The 22,481-nt window shown below is 43.1% G+C and overlaps 1 protein-coding gene across 1 annotated transcript in view; it reads right to left on the bottom strand.

Moving 5' to 3' along the window:
• Positions 1-22,481, bottom strand: part of T265_00466 (hypothetical protein) — a gene marked incomplete at both ends in the record, with an annotated part of 178,917 nt that overhangs the window by 11,807 nt on the left and 144,629 nt on the right. Inside the window, 12 exons of the mRNA XM_009164239.1 lie at positions 1,471-1,577; positions 2,448-2,840; positions 3,621-3,722; positions 4,175-4,498; positions 7,010-7,108; positions 7,609-7,935; positions 9,319-9,408; positions 10,897-11,220; positions 13,031-13,129; positions 14,200-14,508; positions 16,793-16,894; positions 18,840-19,196. Of these exons, the coding sequence (XP_009162503.1) occupies positions 1,471-1,577; positions 2,448-2,840; positions 3,621-3,722; positions 4,175-4,498; positions 7,010-7,108; positions 7,609-7,935; positions 9,319-9,408; positions 10,897-11,220; positions 13,031-13,129; positions 14,200-14,508; positions 16,793-16,894; positions 18,840-19,196 (2,633 nt within the window). The remainder of the gene's footprint in view (positions 1-1,470; positions 1,578-2,447; positions 2,841-3,620; positions 3,723-4,174; positions 4,499-7,009; positions 7,109-7,608; positions 7,936-9,318; positions 9,409-10,896; positions 11,221-13,030; positions 13,130-14,199; positions 14,509-16,792; positions 16,895-18,839; positions 19,197-22,481) is intronic.

Consider the following 22,481-nt stretch of genomic DNA (forward strand, 5'->3'; position numbering starts at 1 on the left):
GTATTTACCTGATGAAAGCAGTGCAGTGACACTGCTAACATCAGGATTCTTACTTCGAAATTCTGCATTGAGCAGGCAACTGGTCTCTTAACATCATCAGACAATGGACATAGATTAACCCATGCGCCTGATTGTAGAACGAGTATCGGTCCGCCTTGACCATGTTACCAGCTATAAATGGTACGGATTTTTGTGACTATATTAGTGCCACAGAAAGTCTGGTTCACGAGCTCAGGGTGGGGGTGCTCAACTGTTCGAAATGGCTACGTTTACTAGTCTACACTCATTCGTTTTGATAACTAACACGCATTTGTTGAGTCCTTCCACAGAAATTCTTCCGAGTACTTTTTACCGCAGAAACCACGGGCATACTCAGACCCAACTTATAGTCTCATCTCATGGGCAAGTAAACGGGAATTCTATCTCTGAATTGTCTGCAGTGGTCTTCAGAAGAGATAAATCAAAGGCAAATCCGTCCATCCTAGTTAGCTTCAGACCGAATGTGTTGCGGACTGGAGTTCGGCCGTGAGTGGAGTTCTCTTCTAGCTTGAATATCTTCCAGAAAAGCTTGATGTTGTATTTTAAGAAAATACCATTACCGCTTTGGCCTGTAGATGATGACGCGGCGCTCGTATTCGCGTCTTCTCACCGGAACAAAGAACATGGAAGCGGATCTTCTACCGTCCAGCCCATCTGCCCGTGAGAGTGAAACATAATCGCAGCTCCACGGACATTCCGCTCACTAAACACGTCAGGCTGCGGTGACGGCTGTGATTCCGTGCCTCATCAATGTGCGCTGGGGGCGATCACGACCGACCTACACGAGAGCAGTGATCTCAGGGCCTGTCCGAACCCTATTCCACTAGGTTCACAATGGCTGCCACCTGCGCGGCCGTGCTGCAGTGGCGCCGAGACTGAGGGACAGTTACCAAGGCAAGTATGCTGAGGCCTAACACGTGCACGAGGCCTGCTTACACCATAGCAACCCTCCCAAAGGCTGGCGTTTGATGCATCGCACAGAGCCAGGACTACGGCAGACATATCGCATGATCTGGGCCTGATGACCCCACAGAACTCAAACCGGAGGCCGAATGCAGGTGCATGCCATAAACCTTGATACCTTTAACTTCTACTCTGTTAGGTCCAGTGACTGCCGTTACAACGATGGCTTCGTAAATTGTGGAAGCGAACCAATCGTTCACAACTTTTGTATTTGGGTTTTCACTGATAGGTCTTTAGATTCAGCTAAATATGTCTGCGCTATTACAAAAGGGCCTAAACTTATGTAATTTACTGTCTGCTGTTAATCATCCAAAACCAAGTAAAGTCAATCGCATCAATGCTATTTTTCGGCACGTTGTTACATCTAAACAGACCGAAACAGATAAGGTGATATATATATAAGGCTGGAATAACAATTAGTTGAATTTTTTATAGAATTTCAAGCCCAAGGAGATCAAGCAATCTTACCTCGAATGGGCGTTGAACTCGAGCCAATATGGTGTGATTGTCGCCACCAATATCATATATTGGATTCGCCGATGAATCCACTTTTAGTAGGAATCCTATGGGTTCAGCTGTAATAGATCGGAGCGGGAAGGTACTCATAGCTCGTGCCTCATGACCAATAGAAAATCTGGTGTTAGCCATCAAAGATAAAGAAAAATGGTGCAGACGTAATACACTGCTCATGGGATCGCTGAAAACTCTTCGACAGCTCGACAGGTTTTGCCCTTCTTGGGGCTAATCAAGTAGGTGCAGTCTCTGAGTTTCCGTTAACCGTCAATTGAATCCTAGTTGCATGAAATTCTACCTATACACTCATCTGTATGCCAATTTGTTTTTGACGAGACTCAGCTGATTAAGAATATCGTGAACTAGAGTTTCGGCCAGATTTCAGGTAAGTCCCCAGCCAAAACCGAACTGGTATGCAGATGAGTGTATAGATTGAAAACTGCACAGTTTTTGGTGGGACTATAAAACGCCAGTGACGCTCTTTTATGGAATTATGCCCGAATAACCACAGCGTGGTAAGCCTTAGCGACGTTATTCCAGGTAGCTTCTCACTGACACATTACGATGGAGAAGAGTGTGAACAGTGATACGGAGCTGCAGCTATTTTTTACTCGCTCATTCAAAACAAAGGAGCGCAAGCCTAATCGACCAAACTAGCTTAAGACGTAAGAATGGATCGTGAAGACTGTTGAGATGTGACTGAATTCTGTGTATCCAAGTTGACCGGTAAACTCAAGCTTCTACTGTTAAAAACGAGGCTTCCAAAAACTGATGGACCAGGCTTGTGGTATGGTGTTCCCTTCCACACAGCATAGTGACATAGAAGGCCGGCAATAACAAACAATCCCTGGAATGGTTTTGTGATAAATTGCAGAAGTTCAAAATCCATTTTCCAAGAAAGTTATGCAATCGTCACTAGGCTTAAGACCAACCTGGAATTTCAGTCACCTCTTCAGGAGCAGGTGTCGTTTCCGGCTCTTCAGGCGATGGCGTGAGGACCATTTCCTCGGTCACCTCAACACCAGGGGGTGTCGGTTCACCTTTCTTCTTGACAAATCTGAAGTAGGGGGATGTGTAGCTCTGTGTGGGTGGAAGTTCCAGTGTTGGTGTCGCGGTGACCGGGACAGGAACGGAAATCGTGACGGCACAACGTCCAGAAATCCCAAGTTCTTCAGCCTCTTTGCGATATCCGGTCAGCTTCAAGTTTCGTCCCGCTTCCACCTCAACTTGTGAGGCCAGATTACCGAGGTTTACTGGGTAGCCTTCCCCGTCCAAAAATTGCCAACTATAGGCTTGTGGTTTCAACTCTACTTCATCCATTTGTTCTATAAAAAGCAAGCAAGCAATACACAACGAACAATAGATCGTCAATGTCAAGGTTTCAGTGGATTTCGAATAGCAAACACTGGTATGCTTCATAATTCAGCCATGTTGAGATCGCTAACGTTCTTCTGAAGACAGAGCTACCATAGACTAACCGAATTTTATAGCGGCACGTTGGTCAGTTGAGTTGGTGGAGTTGTGTACAACAATCCGGTGGAAAATATCACATGTAAGATCCACAGAACGAGTTTTTCGCTACCTGCGCACCTGAGTAGTTTGTGGGTTTTAAACATAACTGGATACGCCGTTTCTGACGATAATTTGGAGAAATGCGGATAAACGTATTTGCCAGCTGAAGACCGGCCTAGCTGTGTGCCCCCGAGACATCCGCCAAACACCAAACAAACAACTCCGCTGTTTATACGTTGCAACGCTATGAACTCAAGCTGCATCTACGATTGTCGACAAGACTCAGGTGTTCCGGGCCAAACACGGCTTGGATCTTGTGGAACAGACTGAGAGTCATGTGGTATATAGTATGGAAAGTTTACGGTCAAAGAACAGTATAATGGGATAGGATGTTATGGTCCGACGTTTCGGTTGCCCACAGAAAGCCACGGCAGCGAGGCTTGAACAAAGGGGTAGACCTACGTAGTCATGCCATGACTATACACGCTATTTCGTGTGGAAGGGAGGGAGCTATAACACACCGTCCCTTCGAAACGTGAGGATGAAATTATTCGAAATACCGACGAGGTCTCCATAGACGCGGCGACACTCACCATAGACCGAGCAAATGAGCTGAAGATTTTCGTTAGGACCCGCAGCTGCGTTCCCATTTTCGTCCAATCCAGCCACTTTGACCATGTACTTTGTTCCCGACACTGAAATGTACATTGGGAATAAATGTGGTGAGAATTTCGACAAGTATGGTCGTTTTATATGATATTAATTATCCAATTAATGCACTGTTTGGCGATTTCGGGACCAGTGTAATCCATAGTGGACAGGCGCTGAAAGGGACTATGACGGCTTCCACTCTTCTGTATACACATCTCATAATTCATTATAAACTTTCGGTAGTTCGGTTGCATTATTCATTTCGGTCTGTAACTGTGTTGCAAACTTTTCGTTACCAATCATTACGTGCCCTGATCAAGGACCTATTTGAAGTTTGCATTGATGTGGAAACCTCCGAATTTTATCAAGCAATTCTTTTATGAAGAAGAAACTAGCAATTACATTAATTAAATTTGACTATTCTACGTTCTTTTCAAAGAACAACACAAATTCAAATGTTACACCAGGTAAACGTCCTCTCGAGTTTGTGACCCACCGTCAAAAACAGGAACTTCACGGTCGGTCCACGGAGGTCTGGAATCACCAGGCTTGGTTTCTACGATAATCTCGTGGTAGGGAGAGCGATAAATGAGTGGACCAGAAGGCTCCTCATCATCCGTTGGGGCCTTCTGTGGGATCTGAGCATGGAAACGCATCTTCAGAGGTTCCGTTGGATACTGAATGTCAGTTAGTGTGAGCTGGCCCGACTGTGAATCGAACTCAGCAGACCTTGCTAGTGCTCCGGTTTCCGTAATTCTTCCAGAAATATCCACTAACTCGTAACCAAATTCGGTTGGCTGAACCGGTGTTCCATCTTTCTCTAGAAAACAAGTGGGGTCATTTGACAAAGACAGTCAACCATGGATAACAAAACTTAGTTGATTTTAGTCTGAATTATTTAGATTTGCACTTTTCGAAATGCCCGATGTGAGTATTGGTTGGCTGTAACGTTCTTGACTTACCTTCAGCTTATACCTGTCACATGATCTTTCTGAGAAAACCAGTTAGGTGAAATGGCAAAGATTTCGGTTTCTTTGTTGAACACCTCAAAAGTCGGAGTAGTGGATTTCGCACCAATCACCAGATGGAACATAGTTGTGTGGATACACCTCGGTAAAAGTGCTGTGCTAAGCTAATTCACAGCATCGGTGACCGATGCATTTGCCGTCTAAGGGTGGGCGTAGCTGTCTTAGTACCAGCAATTATAACACATTCAATACAGTATACCGTTGGTTGACCAAAATACTGACGGCAGCCAGAAGGCCACTTGGGATGACTTCTCCTGTTTCTGGCTTTTAAAACAGCAAGGAACAGATCGAACAACCACAGAGAGTGGAACACAATTCCGATTTTAATTACAAACTTAAACAAGCGGCGTGATGTACAGTAAACGACCGAATGATTCATATTTCACGGAGGGCAGTGATCATGTAATCAGAGTGAAATTTCAGGATACTATAGCATTTTGGAGGAGAAAAGTAAGAGCCATTAAGGTATACGTAGAAACAATTGGCTGTTTGAACTAGGGGATCCTAAGACGGGCCACATAAACGGTTGGAGACATTGTCAGGCGGCCCAGTCGCGCCATCAATGGCCCTAGTGCATCCAATCTATTGCCTCCAATGCATAGCTCCCTTCCCAATACCCCCACCTGACAGTCCACTGAGAGTACCGTATTTGCGCACCAATTTATCAGCTCCCGCCTCCAATGCACAGCTATCTACCCAACCTCCCCAAATCATCGGCAAACGAAACTGTGGCAGCTACAACCACTGTACGACAAGTACACGGTTCTTACAGCTGACAATGATAATGATGATGATTACTAGGGTTAAGGTGTGCTTTAATGTTGCTGATCTGTGGTCATTCTTCTTGTGTTTCCTAACAGATGACGAACAGATGGGGATACTAGGAAATGAATGAATTCTCGAAGGAACGGGTGATAGTCATTGAATTTTGTGGTTCCTTTTGATTGATTGATTACAGCCTGCATGCCCTCGAGGCTTCAGAAGAATTAATAAAACCATCTTGGTTCCAAATACGAGAGAGGGCAATCAATCTGGCTTATTTGGAAACTTGCAATGAGAGACCAAGGATAAAGAACCTATGACCTGATCAAATGCAAATCATCTGTTGTATAAAAAGAGATGACAAGTTTATACAGAGCTACCGATCCAACCACCGAACACTTCTCACGTATTACAATCACTGGGTAATTGGAACTCTTATTCAATGAACGTATTTTGCCACCGGTAACGTGTATGTCAGGTTGAGCCTACAGTGGACACAATCTAAATAAATCGTATGATCTATAGTATTTGTAATCTATACATAGACGCCGAAACAAGGATGCGTGATCTTAAGGATTCAGAGTTCCAACTAAGCAAGAACTTACGGTTGAAAGCCCACCACAGAATGACATAGGGTTAATTTCTAGAACTTTATGGAAAAATATGAGGCAAAGAATGTTCCGGGCATGTGCGTTGTCTGGCTGCCTTTTTCTGATGTGCATTTTCAACAAATTAGATGATCCACTTGGGTAAGCCAAAAAGTCTCCCCTAATAATGGAGTAGCAATTGGGTCTGACAAACGAAGTAAATGGGGCATCGTCTATTGAGATATCAGTGAATAGAAGATTCTGATGAAGGAACAAAGTGTGACCATTCGCATTAAAAACTGAAAAATTGAAAATCGTGTTCCTCCTGCACAATATTAGTCACAAAAAGGTACATCACAAAGAGTGATAAATGCTTGCAGTTCTAAGAACAATGGAAGTATATTCAGCTGATTGAAGTTTATTTTGTGTTAGCATTTCATTGATTCCTCCCATTATGCGAGTCCATTCGAGCATTCTATCCAGAAGGGACAAACCGCACTAAGAAACGCCCAGACCTAGTCATATCCGAACAACTTCTAGGTGGGCCGCCTCTGAATATCCCGAAAAATCCGAATTCGCGGTCAATCCTTACGAAGTACCGGCAGAGACCGTATTTCTGTAGTGAGTATTACCTTACCGGTTTACCTATCTGTTGCGCTGCCCACGCTGAAGCTACACTTACTTCAACAAATTCTTGTGTACGGATCATCAAGGTGGGGTTGTCAGCCACCTTCTAGATCTTAATAACCATTCAAAGCTAGGTTGTTGAAAAACGCGCTCTAGTCTTACAGCCTCGTATTCTTCTTTTTTGGAGAGGTAGTTCAAGATCTGACTCCAGCAAAGTATCAGGATTTGCGAATAAGACGAACGGAAACTGTAGTATTGTATGTACAATGCACCTCTACTGATCCGTTAAAAACCGAATTTTACCTGGAGCAAACAATTGTCGCTTACCTTCAGCGGAGATCTTCAGCGTAATAGTAGAGCCAGCTTCCAAGTTGATCTTCGAATCAGTACTCGGATCCACACGGATAATTACCGCATCATCAGAAGCTGCATATAAAATCACAAGTTATCCGCCAGTGAACAGAGAAAACAGTGTACAAATTATCTCTTATCCGAACGATGGATGTAACTTCTTACGCCGTCTATTGTGAACTAAATGGCATAATGACGGACAGCTGACGTACGATAAGGATCCGTCTACTAACTCAACAACAGTAGCGCTGGTCAGCAATAATCAGACATCTACTCAGAACTGTGACAAGTATATCACAAGCGGTGATACAGCTAACCGGGTCATTCAAGGACGACTAAGCCCGTGTGGTCAGTCATCAATTTGTATTCTATGAATGCCAAATACATTGTGAAAAGAAGTTGTTTTACTTCAGAGTGACCCTACTTAGGTTTGTTTCGTACGATCGTGTTATTCTCTCAAATGCTCCGAATCCAATCTACTCGACATGTGGCTAAGGTATCCGCCTGACATTGAGGTAATTATTTGGGAATCAAAGAAAAGTAAATTTGACCCGAGAACGTAGAGGTTAACTCACCATCTGTTGGTCTGAATTTGTCTACAACCTTCTCTTTTTCCGGATCAGATGCATCAAAGTTGACAAAGAAAAATTCCGACATGTACTTCCGTGGAGCCATTTTTGATTTCTCTTCATCGGTCGTATCTCCAAAAGGTTGTCGGTCCGTCACAACACACCGACCCTTGATTGTGTCGGTGGGTTTAACCGATGTGATCAAGAGTTCGTTGTCACGTGACTTTATGCTTCGACCAAGTCTGCTGGCGTCTGCAAGTCCGCCGTCTAGATTACGCCATTCCCAGCCATAAACAAGCCGATCGGATTTGTGTACCATTCCTGAGCTAGTTTCTACAGCGCAGATAGCATCATAGCATTAATTTACACATTCATTTTTGTCACAACGCGTAATTGGTGTCTGAAGATTGAGAGCCTAACAAAACCGTGCTAAAAATCCAATCAGGTCTCCACAACAACTCGTAGACGGTGTCAACTAACTTTACTAAAAAGAGATTATATTGTGATCCATATTACTTGCGATTAAACTGAGACACGCTGCAGAAGAGGCCTGTAACTCCTTGCTTTGATTCACGCTTCATACATATTTTCAGTGAATTGTCGGTCTAAGTCATAGTAACACTTATAACTTCCTGAATGAAGTTGGGTGACCATATGGATGAACAATATTTTACAGTGTGGCGCACCCACAACCAAAAACCTTATGATTCTACCATCTGGTACTTATGGATGTTGTTAGATTTTGTGCTTGTAATCACGAAAAACAGTCACTAAGTGAAAGGCCAATGGATAACTTATTCGAGCAACAAGAAAGCCCAAAAGGAAATGCTGGCACTGACGTCCACTGATTTTCAGTTGCCCACCAGAATGAGGGCAGCATTATTATTACTTGTAAAATCCTCCGTCCTGTCAACCTCTAATCTCCGATGGTCAACAAACAGAGGGGGCGGATCATTCATCGTTACCTCGGATCACACACTACCAGATAATTTAGCCTAATGGCGAGGATCGTTCAGAGCTTGATTAAGATTGCGCGTGTTTCGGCGTCTTTCTATGGTGAAAGTTGAGTGGACCATTGCCATGCACAAATATGCTGAAGCCGGTTGTAAAAATATGAATTCCGATCAAAACGAAATTCACTCTCAGCAAGTTTTCAGGCCTTGCAACTGCGTTTCATTATGGTTTTTTATTGAACTCGCAAAATCAGTAGATTTCTAAATCCACCTACTGTTAGTGCTTAGGTACCCTGTCTATGTTACGCAGCCTCGAAAACGCGTAGAGTTGCCCGAAGCCCAGAACACAACTTCCATTACGAGATATCTTGAGCCAGTATACCCACGTGAGTGTGGGGATAGTCACTGTAACAGAATAATGACAACACCATAACCACTAACCATAGTAGCACAGTAACCGGGATCCACTTTGTTCAAGGATAATGACACTGTGAGCCAAGCAGTCGATATCGATTGGTCACGTGCGGCAATTTAAGTAATAACTCCCTTGTAAAAACATGGCAAGATGGAGGGTCTTGGAGAAACCCAGTGTATTTCGTGACGCTGCAGTGACAACGACCTATTCTCGAAAAAAATGCAGATCCTTTAGCCACCCTAATATTGTGTCCACACATTACGACATTTGTTTTCATCCATGTTTCATTTAAATTTAGCACACGTGACCAGTCTTTTTGGTGAATCCAACGAATGTTTGCAAACTTACCGACTGCCAAGCAGCTCAATGAAACATCACTACCTTCAGTGGCCTTCAATATGCCATCCTCCTCTATTCCGCTGATTTTTATATAAAACTCTGAGAAAAGAAGAAACGTGTAGATGTCAGTCAACTTGAACCCAGTGCATCCAGATAGAAAAATGGGTCTAGTAATTTTATTAGCTCAGTAGACTATTCGGAATTAATTTTGTTACTTTCGCACTATTGATAATCCATGTGTGGAGTTACATTGGAAAGGCCATGGTTCTTCTTGTGGTATCTAAAGGGTGTAGCCTTCAGATGCTCATCGAGGTTATCTTGATTCTGTTTCCACCAATCAAATGCTTCCCTCGGGGAACATCTCAAGTAGTTTGGGTTGAAGGTAGTCTCTTTTGAGAAAGATAACTCTTACAAATAATGAAAATAAGTATTGCTGTTGTAATATAAGCAATCGCCAAAACCAGTGAAGTGATTTTGTGGCCCTCATTTTTGACGCTCTTAAGATAACGATCACCCTCCGAACAATGTAGTAAATATCATTTGCATAAATCATTACCAGAGTAAAAGACTGGTGGAATGCACTTGAAATCCCAGTGTTTTCTTAGTTGGAGACGATAATCAGGCAATAGTGCAACAACTTTACGTAGTATTTCAACCTGAGTTATGCTGCCCCCTTAGAATGAACACGTAATTCTGATTCACCTCTCAGAAAGAACTCAATCTTTTGAATCAGAGCACTTGTTGTATTTGGTTCAATGACCAGAGATATACTTTCTTAGGGAAAAATTCCACCAAAAATACAACTCGTCTCTTAGTGGAAATTTCTAAAAGGCACTTTAACAAGAGGTCAGTCTCTGAAGGGACAGTTACCACCCATCAAGATAGACTGCTCACAGAACAGACAAATTGTGTTTCCTTGTATATGCTTTAAAATACTATGTTTTTCTCTGGATTGACTGCCCGAAGATATTCGAAAGGTGCATTTCACCTTTGAACTACGCTTCAGGGAACCGAGCAAAAGTGGTCTGAGGTACGGCCTGTTCTGCGGATAGCTGCTGTAAATGATTAGCTGTAAATGGTTAGCCCTTTAAATGTTCCGTTTGGTAAAAAAATCACATTTGGTTGCTCTTTGGATATCCTAGGATAGAATATTTTTCGCCGTTATTTTTATCGATCCCTACAAATGTGGGCCATGCAAACGAAAATCATGCTTTGAGATTCCCGATCAGCACAGTTGTAATATGGTTAGTTGACTGCGCACCTGGTACTTGAATATAAGATTGTTGTGCCCTGAGCTTCTTTGGGAACTTGAGTCTGCTATGTACTTAAGGTGACCTCAGTTGGAGGTTTTCGGGAGATCTCTCTCACTGTACTCTAATTTGTAGTGTAAACTGCACCCTCGGAACTCATAGCCAACTTATGGTGTTCAGAAACATCTGACCTCCCTCATCACTGGTTAGCATATCAAATTCTTCAGAAAAACGATGACCTCACAAGCTAACACTTGAGAGAATGGGACAACCAACCGAAAACTGTATAAACTTGAATGATAGGTGTACATTAGACTGACTAGAAAAGCGTGCTTACCATCAGGTATTTGAACTTCATGGGGTTTCATTTCTGGATCACGTTCTTTCGAATCGACAATTAGTTGGAATGGTTTGGAACGATAATGTTTGATAGTTCCTTCCTGTTCCGGATCCGTTGGAACAACGTCAACCACACACCAACCCCACAGTATCAATCGGTCACCTTGTGCCTCGGGTATGCTGATTTGAGTCAGCTCCAATTTCGGACCAGAGAAGCGACCTTTTTCTACCGCTGGGGTTTTCAAGTCTTCTGTGACAGGGTTGGCCAGTTGCCAACCGTATCTGACATTATCGTCACGCAGCAATTGTCCTGTTCCATTTTCTACATGAATAGTGTGGAGCATTGACTAGCATTGTGAAACGTTACAACACCAAGTAGGCAGCCAGTACGGTAAAACAGCAACCGTTGATTGTACTTAAACCTTATCTGACGCAAGTGAACATCAAAGACCAGCAGGATACGAGGAGTTCACTTTACAGAGTAAATTATGCCTAGCTACTTGGAAAAGGAATCAAAGAACCAGTAAAGCAAAATGGCAGTAGATCATGGGTATCCGCAAGTGAAACCGAAAAATCCGTGCAGCAAAGGCGGTAAAAATATCGCAACTCAAGGATGAGCTTTATTGTTCCAACCGCGCGACACACTCTCCGCCCTATCTTCAAAAGACGATCAGTGAATGCAGTAGACTGATGTGTGCATGAATTTCCTCTCTTCTTTTATTACTCAACTTCCAAGGTGGCCGGATTTGCAAGGATATAAGACGTGGGTTTGGATTAGATTGGTTTCGTGGAACAATTTTTTTCAAACCAACTTAAAGGTATTAGCGAACCTTAAAAACGGTGGTGAATAAATGCATCTACATGGACAAAAAACCGTGGTAGAAGTCCATCCGTTGTGTGCTGCAATTCTGTATGCGAAAAGCTGTTTTGTACCCGTAGGTCACAATCAAAGCTGTTATTAAGGCTCACTGGTCCTCTTAATTTTTCATTTGAATGAACGTTTGATTAACACTTCGAGGAACCGACAGTCACTTCTGACAACAGAATGTAGTTCAGTACTGGCATCTTTATAGCTATATAGGTGAAGTCGAAAGTGCTCCGCAGCCTTTCATACCGTAGAAGAAATCTCATCTTATCACTTGTGGATTGCAGGTGACAGAGCCACCGAATAGAGTGGTACTACAGTGGGCAACTTCAGTCTTGACAACTAACTGGCAGTCCAGGTTGAAAGTGGCCAAGACGAACCTAGCAACCCAAATGTGTCAAGTTAATGATTCGCTTCCAAAGGTCTTCATAATGACGAAATACCGAATAGGGAACAAGAGCAGAGAGCCCACAACATCAATATTTCGGTTACGTATGTCTGCAACCAAAGTGCAGCTGGATTTTATTACCCTAGTTAGACTTCAATCACGGTTTAAAAATGGAGCGAGTAAGTCCACTGTTGATCGGGTAAAATCGTTCGCTTTTCTTCTAGCGACAGCGACTTATACTTTTATGTGGCCAACTCTTTTGGGTGTTGCTGTGGCCAAGACAACCTTGGTAGATGTGTCCTTTTCCCAGACCAAGTGCCACCAGGGATAAGGATCATGGCAAAAGCGCAGATTTACAGTTAAAATTAGGCATTGGTGGTGGTGCCGCCATCGCGGCTTTACTGAACGTAAATGTGCTGTAAGATATCGCATGGGATCTGGGGTGAAAGATAAACGAACCTATCGCTTCGTTCCAAATTAGCGAAGCACACAGCATCGGAAATACGAATTTAAGGTTAATACCAGCGGCATTGTTTGAAAAGGTTTGTTTCAACAGTATAGTTGATTATTTGGGACATCTGATGAAATGACCAGATAACATTGCTATGTTCAAGTGGAAGTTGATTTTCATGCATGTGGATGTAGCACTTACACCCGACTCAGACGAATTCGGTTATCTCCCCCTAACCTGTAGACCATAGCAGTGAGGTCAAAGCAGAATCCATACAGATAATTATAACCTCAAAAGATCACTACGTAAATGATCCTGCAATAATACAGCATGTGCCTTTCATGGTCAGAACAACAGATTAGTCTACTTCTGAAGCCTGCTTATGCTATAGAAAAAGTCAACTGACAGCTGAAACCATGACTTACCACGTGCTTCGCAGTTCAGGGTGACATCAGAATTTTCTTTAACAGTATGCTTCCCGTCGTCGTCCAACCCGTGCACAATTACCTCCACCATACCGTCTTGACCTTCAAAGTAAAATGTTGCAACAATTTATTTATAGAAACAAAACTGGAATTTACCGGGTTGACCTGCTTTGTGTTCATGTGGGTGCGTGCGAAAACGCTTTCAACCTGATGATGGAAACGTTCGGAGGTTCGTAATCACGTGGGATTTCAGAATATCAGTTAACACGGTTGACGGAAACTCAGGGAATGCGCCTACCTGAGGAGCCCCAAAAAAGGCGAAACCGGTCATGGGCTGTCGAAGAATTTTCAGCAACCTTATGAGTAGGGTTTTATGCCTAAAATTTTTGTATGCTTTTAAAGAAAATTACACACCCTAATCTCTGAAGCGAGTAAAATCAACTAGGTCACACGGCAACTGCAGTGACAGACTCTTTGAAGTTTCTAAGTCTTTAATTGAAACTTCGTCCGGCAGCGCCCCATAACCCACAGACTCTGCACCTGGAAGTGGCATCCACACAAATTTGGTACTGTGCTTAACTTGAACCGCATCAATTGGCAACAACTTCTGGTTGCGTGTCGAATGCACACTCAAAGAGATTCATTCGAGCGGATTAAATATCCATCCCATGAAAGCAACGCCTATGATTCACATCCCGTCTTACGGGTTTACGTTCCCAAATAGGGTTCCGCACTGTAGATTATCGGCCAAGAGCTCTGTTTGAGAGTGAGTCAACGAAAAATGGTTCAGCATGAACTCGATTGTTGCGTTCCATAAAGTTTGGAACTCTGGAAATCATATGAGTGAAGTTATGTGAACCATAAAACGTGAAACAGTTCTAGGGTAAAAAAATTAGATGTCGTGTCCACAAAAAATGGGTTTTCAGGTCGTTCTGTTGTTCATTTTTATAATCCTCTTTGCTCAGAAATGTCGCTCTCACTTGACTAGTGACCTTTGTGCTAACACATTTTGGAACGCCTTCGGTTCGAACGAACTCTCATTTTGAAATGCAAACTGATCATCACAATGTTCGTTTACAACGGCCTTCATCACGATGTCATCAATTAAGTAAAAAATTCAGCTACCTAAGGCTTATCAGACAACTTACTCCAATAGCTCGTAGGCGTGGTACGTTCCTCAATTCGCTTGCCGCTGTCTACGTAGATTGGGAAGTAGTTAGAATGGTAGACTTGTTGACGTAATCGTACAACACAACGACCCACAGCATTCGTATCCACGTCCTGTATTTGGCGAAGGTTGTACAACGTCAATCGACTGACATCCTCGTCACTAGCTACGGCACCTGGTTGAGTTACGATGACCCGGCCGCTGGCAAGGTAGCCGTAATCTAACAACTGACCACCGGACCCATTTCGAAGTTCCCACGAGAATATGGGCGTCAGTTCGGAACTTGGAACGATTTTCTGCAAGGTGACAGCGTCTGCAATTGGATAAAATTTTGAGTTACATTGTTTGAAATACCGAGGAATAAAAAAATTCGGACTTATAGTTTGAGATGACAACAACTTTCCAAATTAATTGGTGCATTGCGATTTTACAGTCTGGTATAAGGCTGTTCGCCTGCTCAGATTGGTCTTTTCTGAACTTACACCGAAGTGATCTGCAACTGCATTTTCACCGATCCGAGAATTTAGCAAACTCAAGGTACATTCGATGGAAAAATCCCATGTCTACTGTGCCCAGTGATCGATGCCTCTAGTTAATTTTGTGGGATGTTACCACAGAAATATGCTTATTCCAAACCGGTTCATTCATGTGGATCGGAATATCACTAGTATGTTCATTCAAGTTAGTAATTTCATTTGCGCACTAATCAGAAGAGTTAGGTAATCCTGTAAAGCATACATCGCCTGTAAATTATTCAGTTAATCTATTACAACCGCGTCTCCGGTGATTTCAGATCAGCAAGACACATTGGGAGAAACATGAGTTCCTCTGCTAGGTATGACGAAAGCAAAAATTACATTCCCCTGTAATCTTTTATTTTTGAGGGAAGAATTTTCTGGGTGCTGTCCAATAGAGAATACGCACAGTGTGTCGTCCATTAATTTGGTATTTCAAATTACCCACGCTTCTTCTGTCCCTATTTTTAACCCCCGCTCCACTTCTGTGTTTAGTGCGTGTGTATGAACTGGCGTTTGTTCGTCCCTACCACTTCGCTCATTTGACCTTGAGGTCACCAAACCATTTTGTGGCCGACCTGACGCATGTGTGGCTGACTCACGTGGGAGCTTGCTTGCTCATTTGGTCCGTGCTTTTATAGTCTAAGTGGACCGTTCGTTGCGGACGCGTCTCTACTGTCGAGGTTTGTATATTTTGTGAATAGATATCTTACATTAATAGTACCGTACAGAAACCCAGCTCTGACTTTGTTTTACCTTTCCAGAGGTCCTGGTATTACGCGTCACTCGAAGATACCATTTGGCTGCTACACAGAATTAATAATTAATTCCATTTGGAACTCTGGTTTAAGTGGGGGGGGGTTGCAAAAAAGTTAGTTTAACCACCAGATGGTCCATTTTGTTTGCAGAGTGAAATACTGACACCCGATTTGCCTAAGGCATCTGCTGTTATCGGACCCATCATCACGTGATTTGGGGAATTTCGGATTCTATTTAATTGTTCATCCACAGATGGCGGTCGGAGGCAAGATTGCTCCCTGGGGAGCACTCAGACTGTTCCTTGATTCGAGGAATTGCTCAAATACAGGCCCAGCCAGAAACTAAGCCAAAACCAAACGAATCTAGTCTTCTTCCTCAAGTTTATGCAAAAAAAAAAAAACAGCTGGGATCAGCAAATGAAATGCATGTCAGTGTTTCAAGAACATTTGAGTATCGTAAGCTAGCTTATGTTTTTCTTCACGCTGAACAAATAACCGACAGGCTCCTACCCTACTTTGAAGGGGCGCATCCGTTTTGCACACTACAATTTCCCTTCTACTGTTTCCTGACAGCTTCCTGGTTTTGCACCAACAATGGCTGTGCGCGCATCTTACGGTTGCTTTAACAATAAGATACGCGGCGGTGACCGTTTTCGCGAAAGTACAACAGTTCTATTGGGAGGCTATCAGTAAAACCACCCCTTGTTATGGCGTTAAATCTCGAACTTTTAATTAATTGTCTGTCTTAGCTTGTTATTGACAAGTGTCAAGGGGTCGTCTTCACCATCCCTGCACGCGGGCTGAGGTCAAGATCAGAGATGGAACTATCCCCTATTCGTATAATGCTTGTTTTGTTTCTGACCAAATGGTACTCGGAGAGGGTAAAGCATTCTCACTCAAATACTGGGGCAATTTTACAACACCCTCGATTCAAACCAGAAAACAGCCGTCTCCTTCGACAGACTTCTCGGTTCATAGGAATAGGAACTGCCGTTGTAACAAGGTAAGAAAATTGAAAACTGCCAGATCCTCTCCGTTCTGTGGGGAGAGATGGAGACTTCTCACGAATAAACCTTTTGTATAACTTGTGTTCTTATAACCCATTTGACTACATTCTCCAAATTCTTACAAATCATTATATATGTAGGTCCCTTGACTTGAGTAACTCAGTGCTGACGAGGCCTTCAATAATTCTATTACTACTGGTTGGGGGATCGATACATTTAAAGTGACCTTATGGACTGAGCGTTTTGATCAACCAGTTTTAATAAACTAGATCACCTCATGTTGGGCAATGGGGACATGAAGAACCACTCTAACTTACCATACGCTGCACAAGTTAGAGAGATTTGTTCTCCAGGTCTACTGCGAACAGAACCGCGTTCGTCCAAGTGTGAAACCTTCACAATAACTGCGTCCTTTGGATCTAAAATTGAAACAAGTCGTTAGATTAGTCATCCGAAACGAAATAAGGTCAGTGTTGCTGCTCTGGTGAGACACGTGCATAGGAACAGCTTTTATACATCGTGTTCTGTTGAAGAGGAACCAAGCATGCTCTCCAGCAAACTGCGAAAACACTGAATATGTTGTTCTGCATATACTTGATCTTTTTCCAGAGCGATCGATGATCTCTAATTTCGATCTTACCCACCGCGACACAAGTGTGTTAAGCAAGCGTATGATGCAGAGAAAACTAGAATTCAAGTTTGCCGGTTTTACATTCCGCATCAGCTCTTGAATTGCAACACCCACGGGAATATGAGGGGTTCTCCTATGGCCGCCTAAAAATGTATAATTTTTTCTGCTACTGCTTGCACTGTGCTGTAATTCGTTGAAAGTGCAATTAATCAGGCATTTCTTGCTGGTCTGTTAGTGCTTAATGCTTAAGGGCAGTCCTTCCTCCTGTTGAACTATAACAGGAAACCTCGTAACGAAGAAAAGATTTTCCAAAAAATCGCACACTAAATTAGTGGACCGGACTATGGTAACACATGTTCTCCCTCAAACTAGGCATTAGTTTTCATAATGGAAAGTACTCGCAAGATGGCTGAAAATTGTCGAAGAGTTTACAACAACTTTGCGAGTAGTTTCCTTGATGAAAATATACTGTAACGTCTCGAATATTGTACCGACTGAAGCATGAGGCATCCTTTGCACAGCACATTTAGTTGAAGAATATCATAAACGGCAGATTTAATTTGGTCTCTCGTGAAAACCAAATTGGTATGTAAATGAGTGTGTTCGTCGAAATGGGCCTTGTTTTGTTTTAGTTTCTTTGCATGATTGCACCTTGAACCACTGTCCATTTCAAACTACTGACAAGTAGCAGCCTATGAAGTGATCTTTCAAATGCTGAGCCACAAACTGTCAAGCTTGAAGTCCAGCGTACTTTCGCAAATTAATATTAAAGCATAATGGTTACCAGAAATTTTTGAACGGTGAGTGGTTATGTGTTACCCGGGTTTAAAAACCACTTGGGTCACTTCTCTATATCTGTCTGGGTAAGATTACACTTTGAAAATCCAAGGGATTGGATGGAAACGCACGTCAGTTGCAAGTGCCAAGGAGATTCAAATAAGTCGATGACGTAATAAAAATAAGGGTAGTCTACCGACCATACATGCCCTTTGGAAACGTATAGTTTAACAGTAGGAACCCGTTTATTTTATTTGTACCCCGAAGTAAACATTTGGCATGTTTTATATGAGCTACCGCCAAGCCATCTAACCTGTGGTTTTCAATCAATTAGAAAAGGTTTGGAACCGATTGAGAAGTCATCGTTTCAGAAAGGTTAGGTAGACAGTGGGTAGTTTTTTATTTGGTCACTTTTGGCACAAAAGCTCCATCAGGCAGAGTCAAAGCTTTTATGTCAGAAGCGAAACGTTGCCCGATTAAAAACTACCGATTTTTCACCAAACCCTTCTGAAATAGCTAACTATTTATTTTATCAGAGGTAGTTATGTTGTGTAACTGTAAACATAATATTGAGGGCGAATTAACTTCCAGTTGTATCTTTTACTACCGGCTAATCTTTGCCTCTGCAAGCAAGCGTTATACGATATACAGAAGCGAAAACAACAAGTCTTCAGAAACTGTGCTATTTTAATCTGATCACACGATATAAAATTAAGGATTTCCTGTTCTGTCGAGCAACGGTGCACTTGAGTCATAGGTTCTTCTCAGGCAGGAATATTTACTACCGAAAAATAAATTTAAAAAAAGAAACCCAGCGAAACTTCTGCTATTTTTTAAGACTACTTTCGTTATCTATTACACGCCTTCCGGAAGGCAGTCAAGATATCTCGCCCCTGAAAACAGACGAAGCAGGTAGGTAAAATTCAGTCACACTCGACTAATCAGCCGACACTCACCTGGTCCAGGAATCCAGTTGATAAACGGGGGATCTTCTTTCTTATCCGGTATATCTGTGGGAATATCGTCAGGTGACTTTACGTGGATGACAAACACATCTGAATTGACTGTAGCTACACCATCAGGGTACTTCTCAGGGTTAAGCAACTGATCGGGTCCCAGTCGCAATGTACTCATCGCCCGAAGTCCTCCAGATCTGTGTGGCGTTTTGTGTAATCCATCCAACGTCAGCTCACCATTTTCGATGGTCACAGAATCTGCTAGCTGATTTAGTGGGATCGGTCTTCCGTCTGGGCCAGTACCAGCACTCCAGCCCAGATCGAAGTCATCCGTGATGATTTCATCCGTTTGTTTGTCTAACCAAAAGTAAAAAAAAGCTTACACCATGAGATCCAATAGTCAAGATCACGTGACTATTAATCATGCCACTTTCCAATAAGACATGGGCCTTTTAATCGTTTTCTGTTTTGTCTGAGGTTACATTATTGAACATCGGAGCACGGTCTTCTACCACGTCACAGATGAAAGTGTTTTTAAAATCCCATATTTTGTTCTAAATCTTAAGTATTTAGAAATTTCATGATGGTTTAAAGATGTTAACTCATCCTTCACCGCACTTCAGTCTAGTTACGTTCGATTTGTTTGTCGGCTTCCAAAATGGGCTTTGGTATCCTGGAATCTAGCCAATTAGTGGGGCAATTAAAGGCCCGATGTTTATCAGGAAAATGCGGAATCAGGAGGTGCGTGGTGGATCTGAGCGAATGTCATACGCTTGGTCGCGTCGCACGCTTGGGGTTTAACGATCTGACGGTGATTGGCATACAATATTGTTCACTGGTCCGGTAAATCGACGGCTTTCTCATCCAGATACTCCCAGTGGGTGTGAAAACCACTTTCTGTAATGATCACTGTCCGAACGATTTAAGTTTCTCATCAATTGTGTGGATAAAAGGCCTCATTCGCGTATACACTATGAGCTCCAAACAACTGTCGCTAAGTCATTTTAAAAGTATGGACCATCAGTTAGGTATGCTGATGGTTTTAGAATCCCCTCTCACCTAGCACGTTGGTCTTATTCTATCGGGTTTTCACCGGGTGGAGGGTGTTCAGTTGGCTGTACATAAGCCTAAGAAACATCTACGGTGATACCACCAATTTTTCATGGAGTCTAACCTACGCGGTTTGTTGTGACACGAGTCCGAAAACAGGTACGTCACTTCACGCACCCATTCCAACTGGCACCTGTTTGGGGAAAAGTCGTGACGTTCAGCTTGTTAAATTCTGCTTGACCCTTTGGTAACCGAAATTTTCGATCCGCTTTCCATTCTGTTCAAGGTAGACTGATATGGTAATATTAGATATGCTGCCGTACAAAAACGGCAAGCACCGGCAAGGTCGGTATAGGTAGTGTCCCGTTAAATTTCTGCCTTCATTTTGAAAGCCGAACAGAGGTCCGAGTTTCCACCTAACAGAATTAGCCGAGTCACGGAAACACTTCATCATTCCCCTGACAAAACATAGTCTGTCGTACTGATATAACTGAGACCAAATTCTTCTTAAATTCTGCTACTCATTTCCTCGGTGTGACCCTTTATGTGCAGTAGAAGTCGACCAGTTAACAAAAATAAGCTGGCCTCTGTTATTCTGGTTTATAGTTGTCCTGCGTTGTGGTGGAGAAATTCTGTCTGGACCAGGAGGCAGAAAAAAGTCACTTCGAAGAGCGACCTCGAATTCACCGTTGACCCATCTCAATCAGGTGAGTGGTCGTCTTTGGAGGAAAGAACTTTGGTCGTTCATCATATCTTGCCTTATATCAATCAGTTTCCTTCATATCCTCTGAAGTGATTTCGACTAGAGATGGTGCACATACTGGTTTATGTTTTAATAACGAACGAAAATCCCAAGAGCTCTAGTTATGTCCTCCGGATCGATTGAAAACAGGCTCAGGTGTAGCGACCTATCCTGGGCTGTTCCGCCAGTGACCCTGGTGTCACTCACTACAGAGGCCTGTCCCTTAACGCTACAGCAACTTTCAGAGGCGTCGGTCCCCTAAGCGCAAATCTTTACCATACGATCAGACGGGGATGAATTGCAGACCATCGATCCCTTATTTTTAACTCCTGTCTGAAGTTTAGTGGTGCTGCAGCAACTTACTCATGGGCTGAAGGCATACAGAGACATATATAGTGAAACCTGAAGGCCAAAAGTTTCCTCACATTTCGCACTATCTATTAGCTTACGTAACAAAAGACCTGTCACCAATTAGTCAAAGGACCCAACAATCTGACTGATTGCATTCTAAAAATTTCCATGTTGGCTATTTTGAACGACTGAGGCTAACGCACCATATCTGATGTATTCTGGAAGAGCCTAATAACAAATCATGTCATGTTTTTTACGAAACGTTCTATGGACGGTCAGTCCTGAAACCTCAGTCCAGGGGATTGTTTGACTCCTACAATCTCGGGTTGCTTGCAATCTAAGCGCACGGTTTCCTTCCAGTGTAACGTGAATCGCTGACTATCGTCACTTTCACCGAAATCCCACAAAAATCTATGTTCCTATCTTTTTATCCATCTTATTTCACTACGGTACTTTGTGGCTTTAAACTCTCCACGCAACTTATCCATCCTTCCGTTGGCTTTCGCGGACGTGTATCTGTCAACATGCGTTGTTTGATTCAGCCCGTTGGCTGCGGTGCACTTGTGATTGGCTGACTCAGCTACCGTGGTGTTGTCCGGCTGAGCGACAGGGGTGGGATGCTGGTCATACATGCCAGTCACACCTACACACAGATCAACGCTATACGCATGTGTGTGTGCGCAACCTTGAGGAAACGCACCGGCGGTTGGACGACCGGAAAACTGCGCTGACAGCTCCAAAACCGTGCGGCATTCGGAGTGTGGGTTTTTGACGGTATGAGACGATCGGATCAAGGACGCCAAAAATGTGACAACCAATAGGGCGTGTGCTTCAGACACTCACAAGCGCTGCGGATAACTGAACCCCCCTCCGCATACACTATGAGTTGCAACCGGTCTCATCCCCATCGCTGGCACTTGGGTGCGCTGGCGATTGTGAGAACACTCCCTCCTGTTCACCTAATGGTCCAAGTGAGCCGGGATTTACTGGATAAGAGGCGCTCAGTTGGTTGAACATACAAGTAGGAAACAAGCACAATGGCATGACCAGTCCTGCATGGAGGTTCATCGGTGTGGAGCGTCATGACAGATTATTGTTAACTGGTCTCCTCTTACGTCTATTTCAAGTAGCAAAACTTATGGAAAATACATGGTGTTCAATATAGTGATTCCATATGGTGATTCAGGATCCAGATCCACGCCGCATCACTATAGTAAGCTCACGGGAAACCATTCCAGTTATTAAATGTTGGTGTCTATGGATCTTGCATGCTTCCACGTCAAGGCGTACTATCTCTGAGCTTGATGTCTAACCCTCGTATTTCCATCCATTACTATCTGATCTACGCAACCTTCTATCTCAACCGAGATCAGAGGGTTGATAACCAAGCTTTTCAGCTGTCTGTTGTCCTTTTTTGTTCAGCTGAAACGTGGTATTCCATGTTCTGCATACCCAGTCAGTTTAGGCGTATCAGAACATCTGCGTTATCAAGAGAAGAA

This window comes from Opisthorchis viverrini (assembly GCF_000715545.1).
Source record: "Opisthorchis viverrini unplaced genomic scaffold opera_v5_4, whole genome shotgun sequence".
Taxonomy (NCBI): domain Eukaryota; kingdom Metazoa; phylum Platyhelminthes; class Trematoda; order Opisthorchiida; family Opisthorchiidae; genus Opisthorchis; species Opisthorchis viverrini.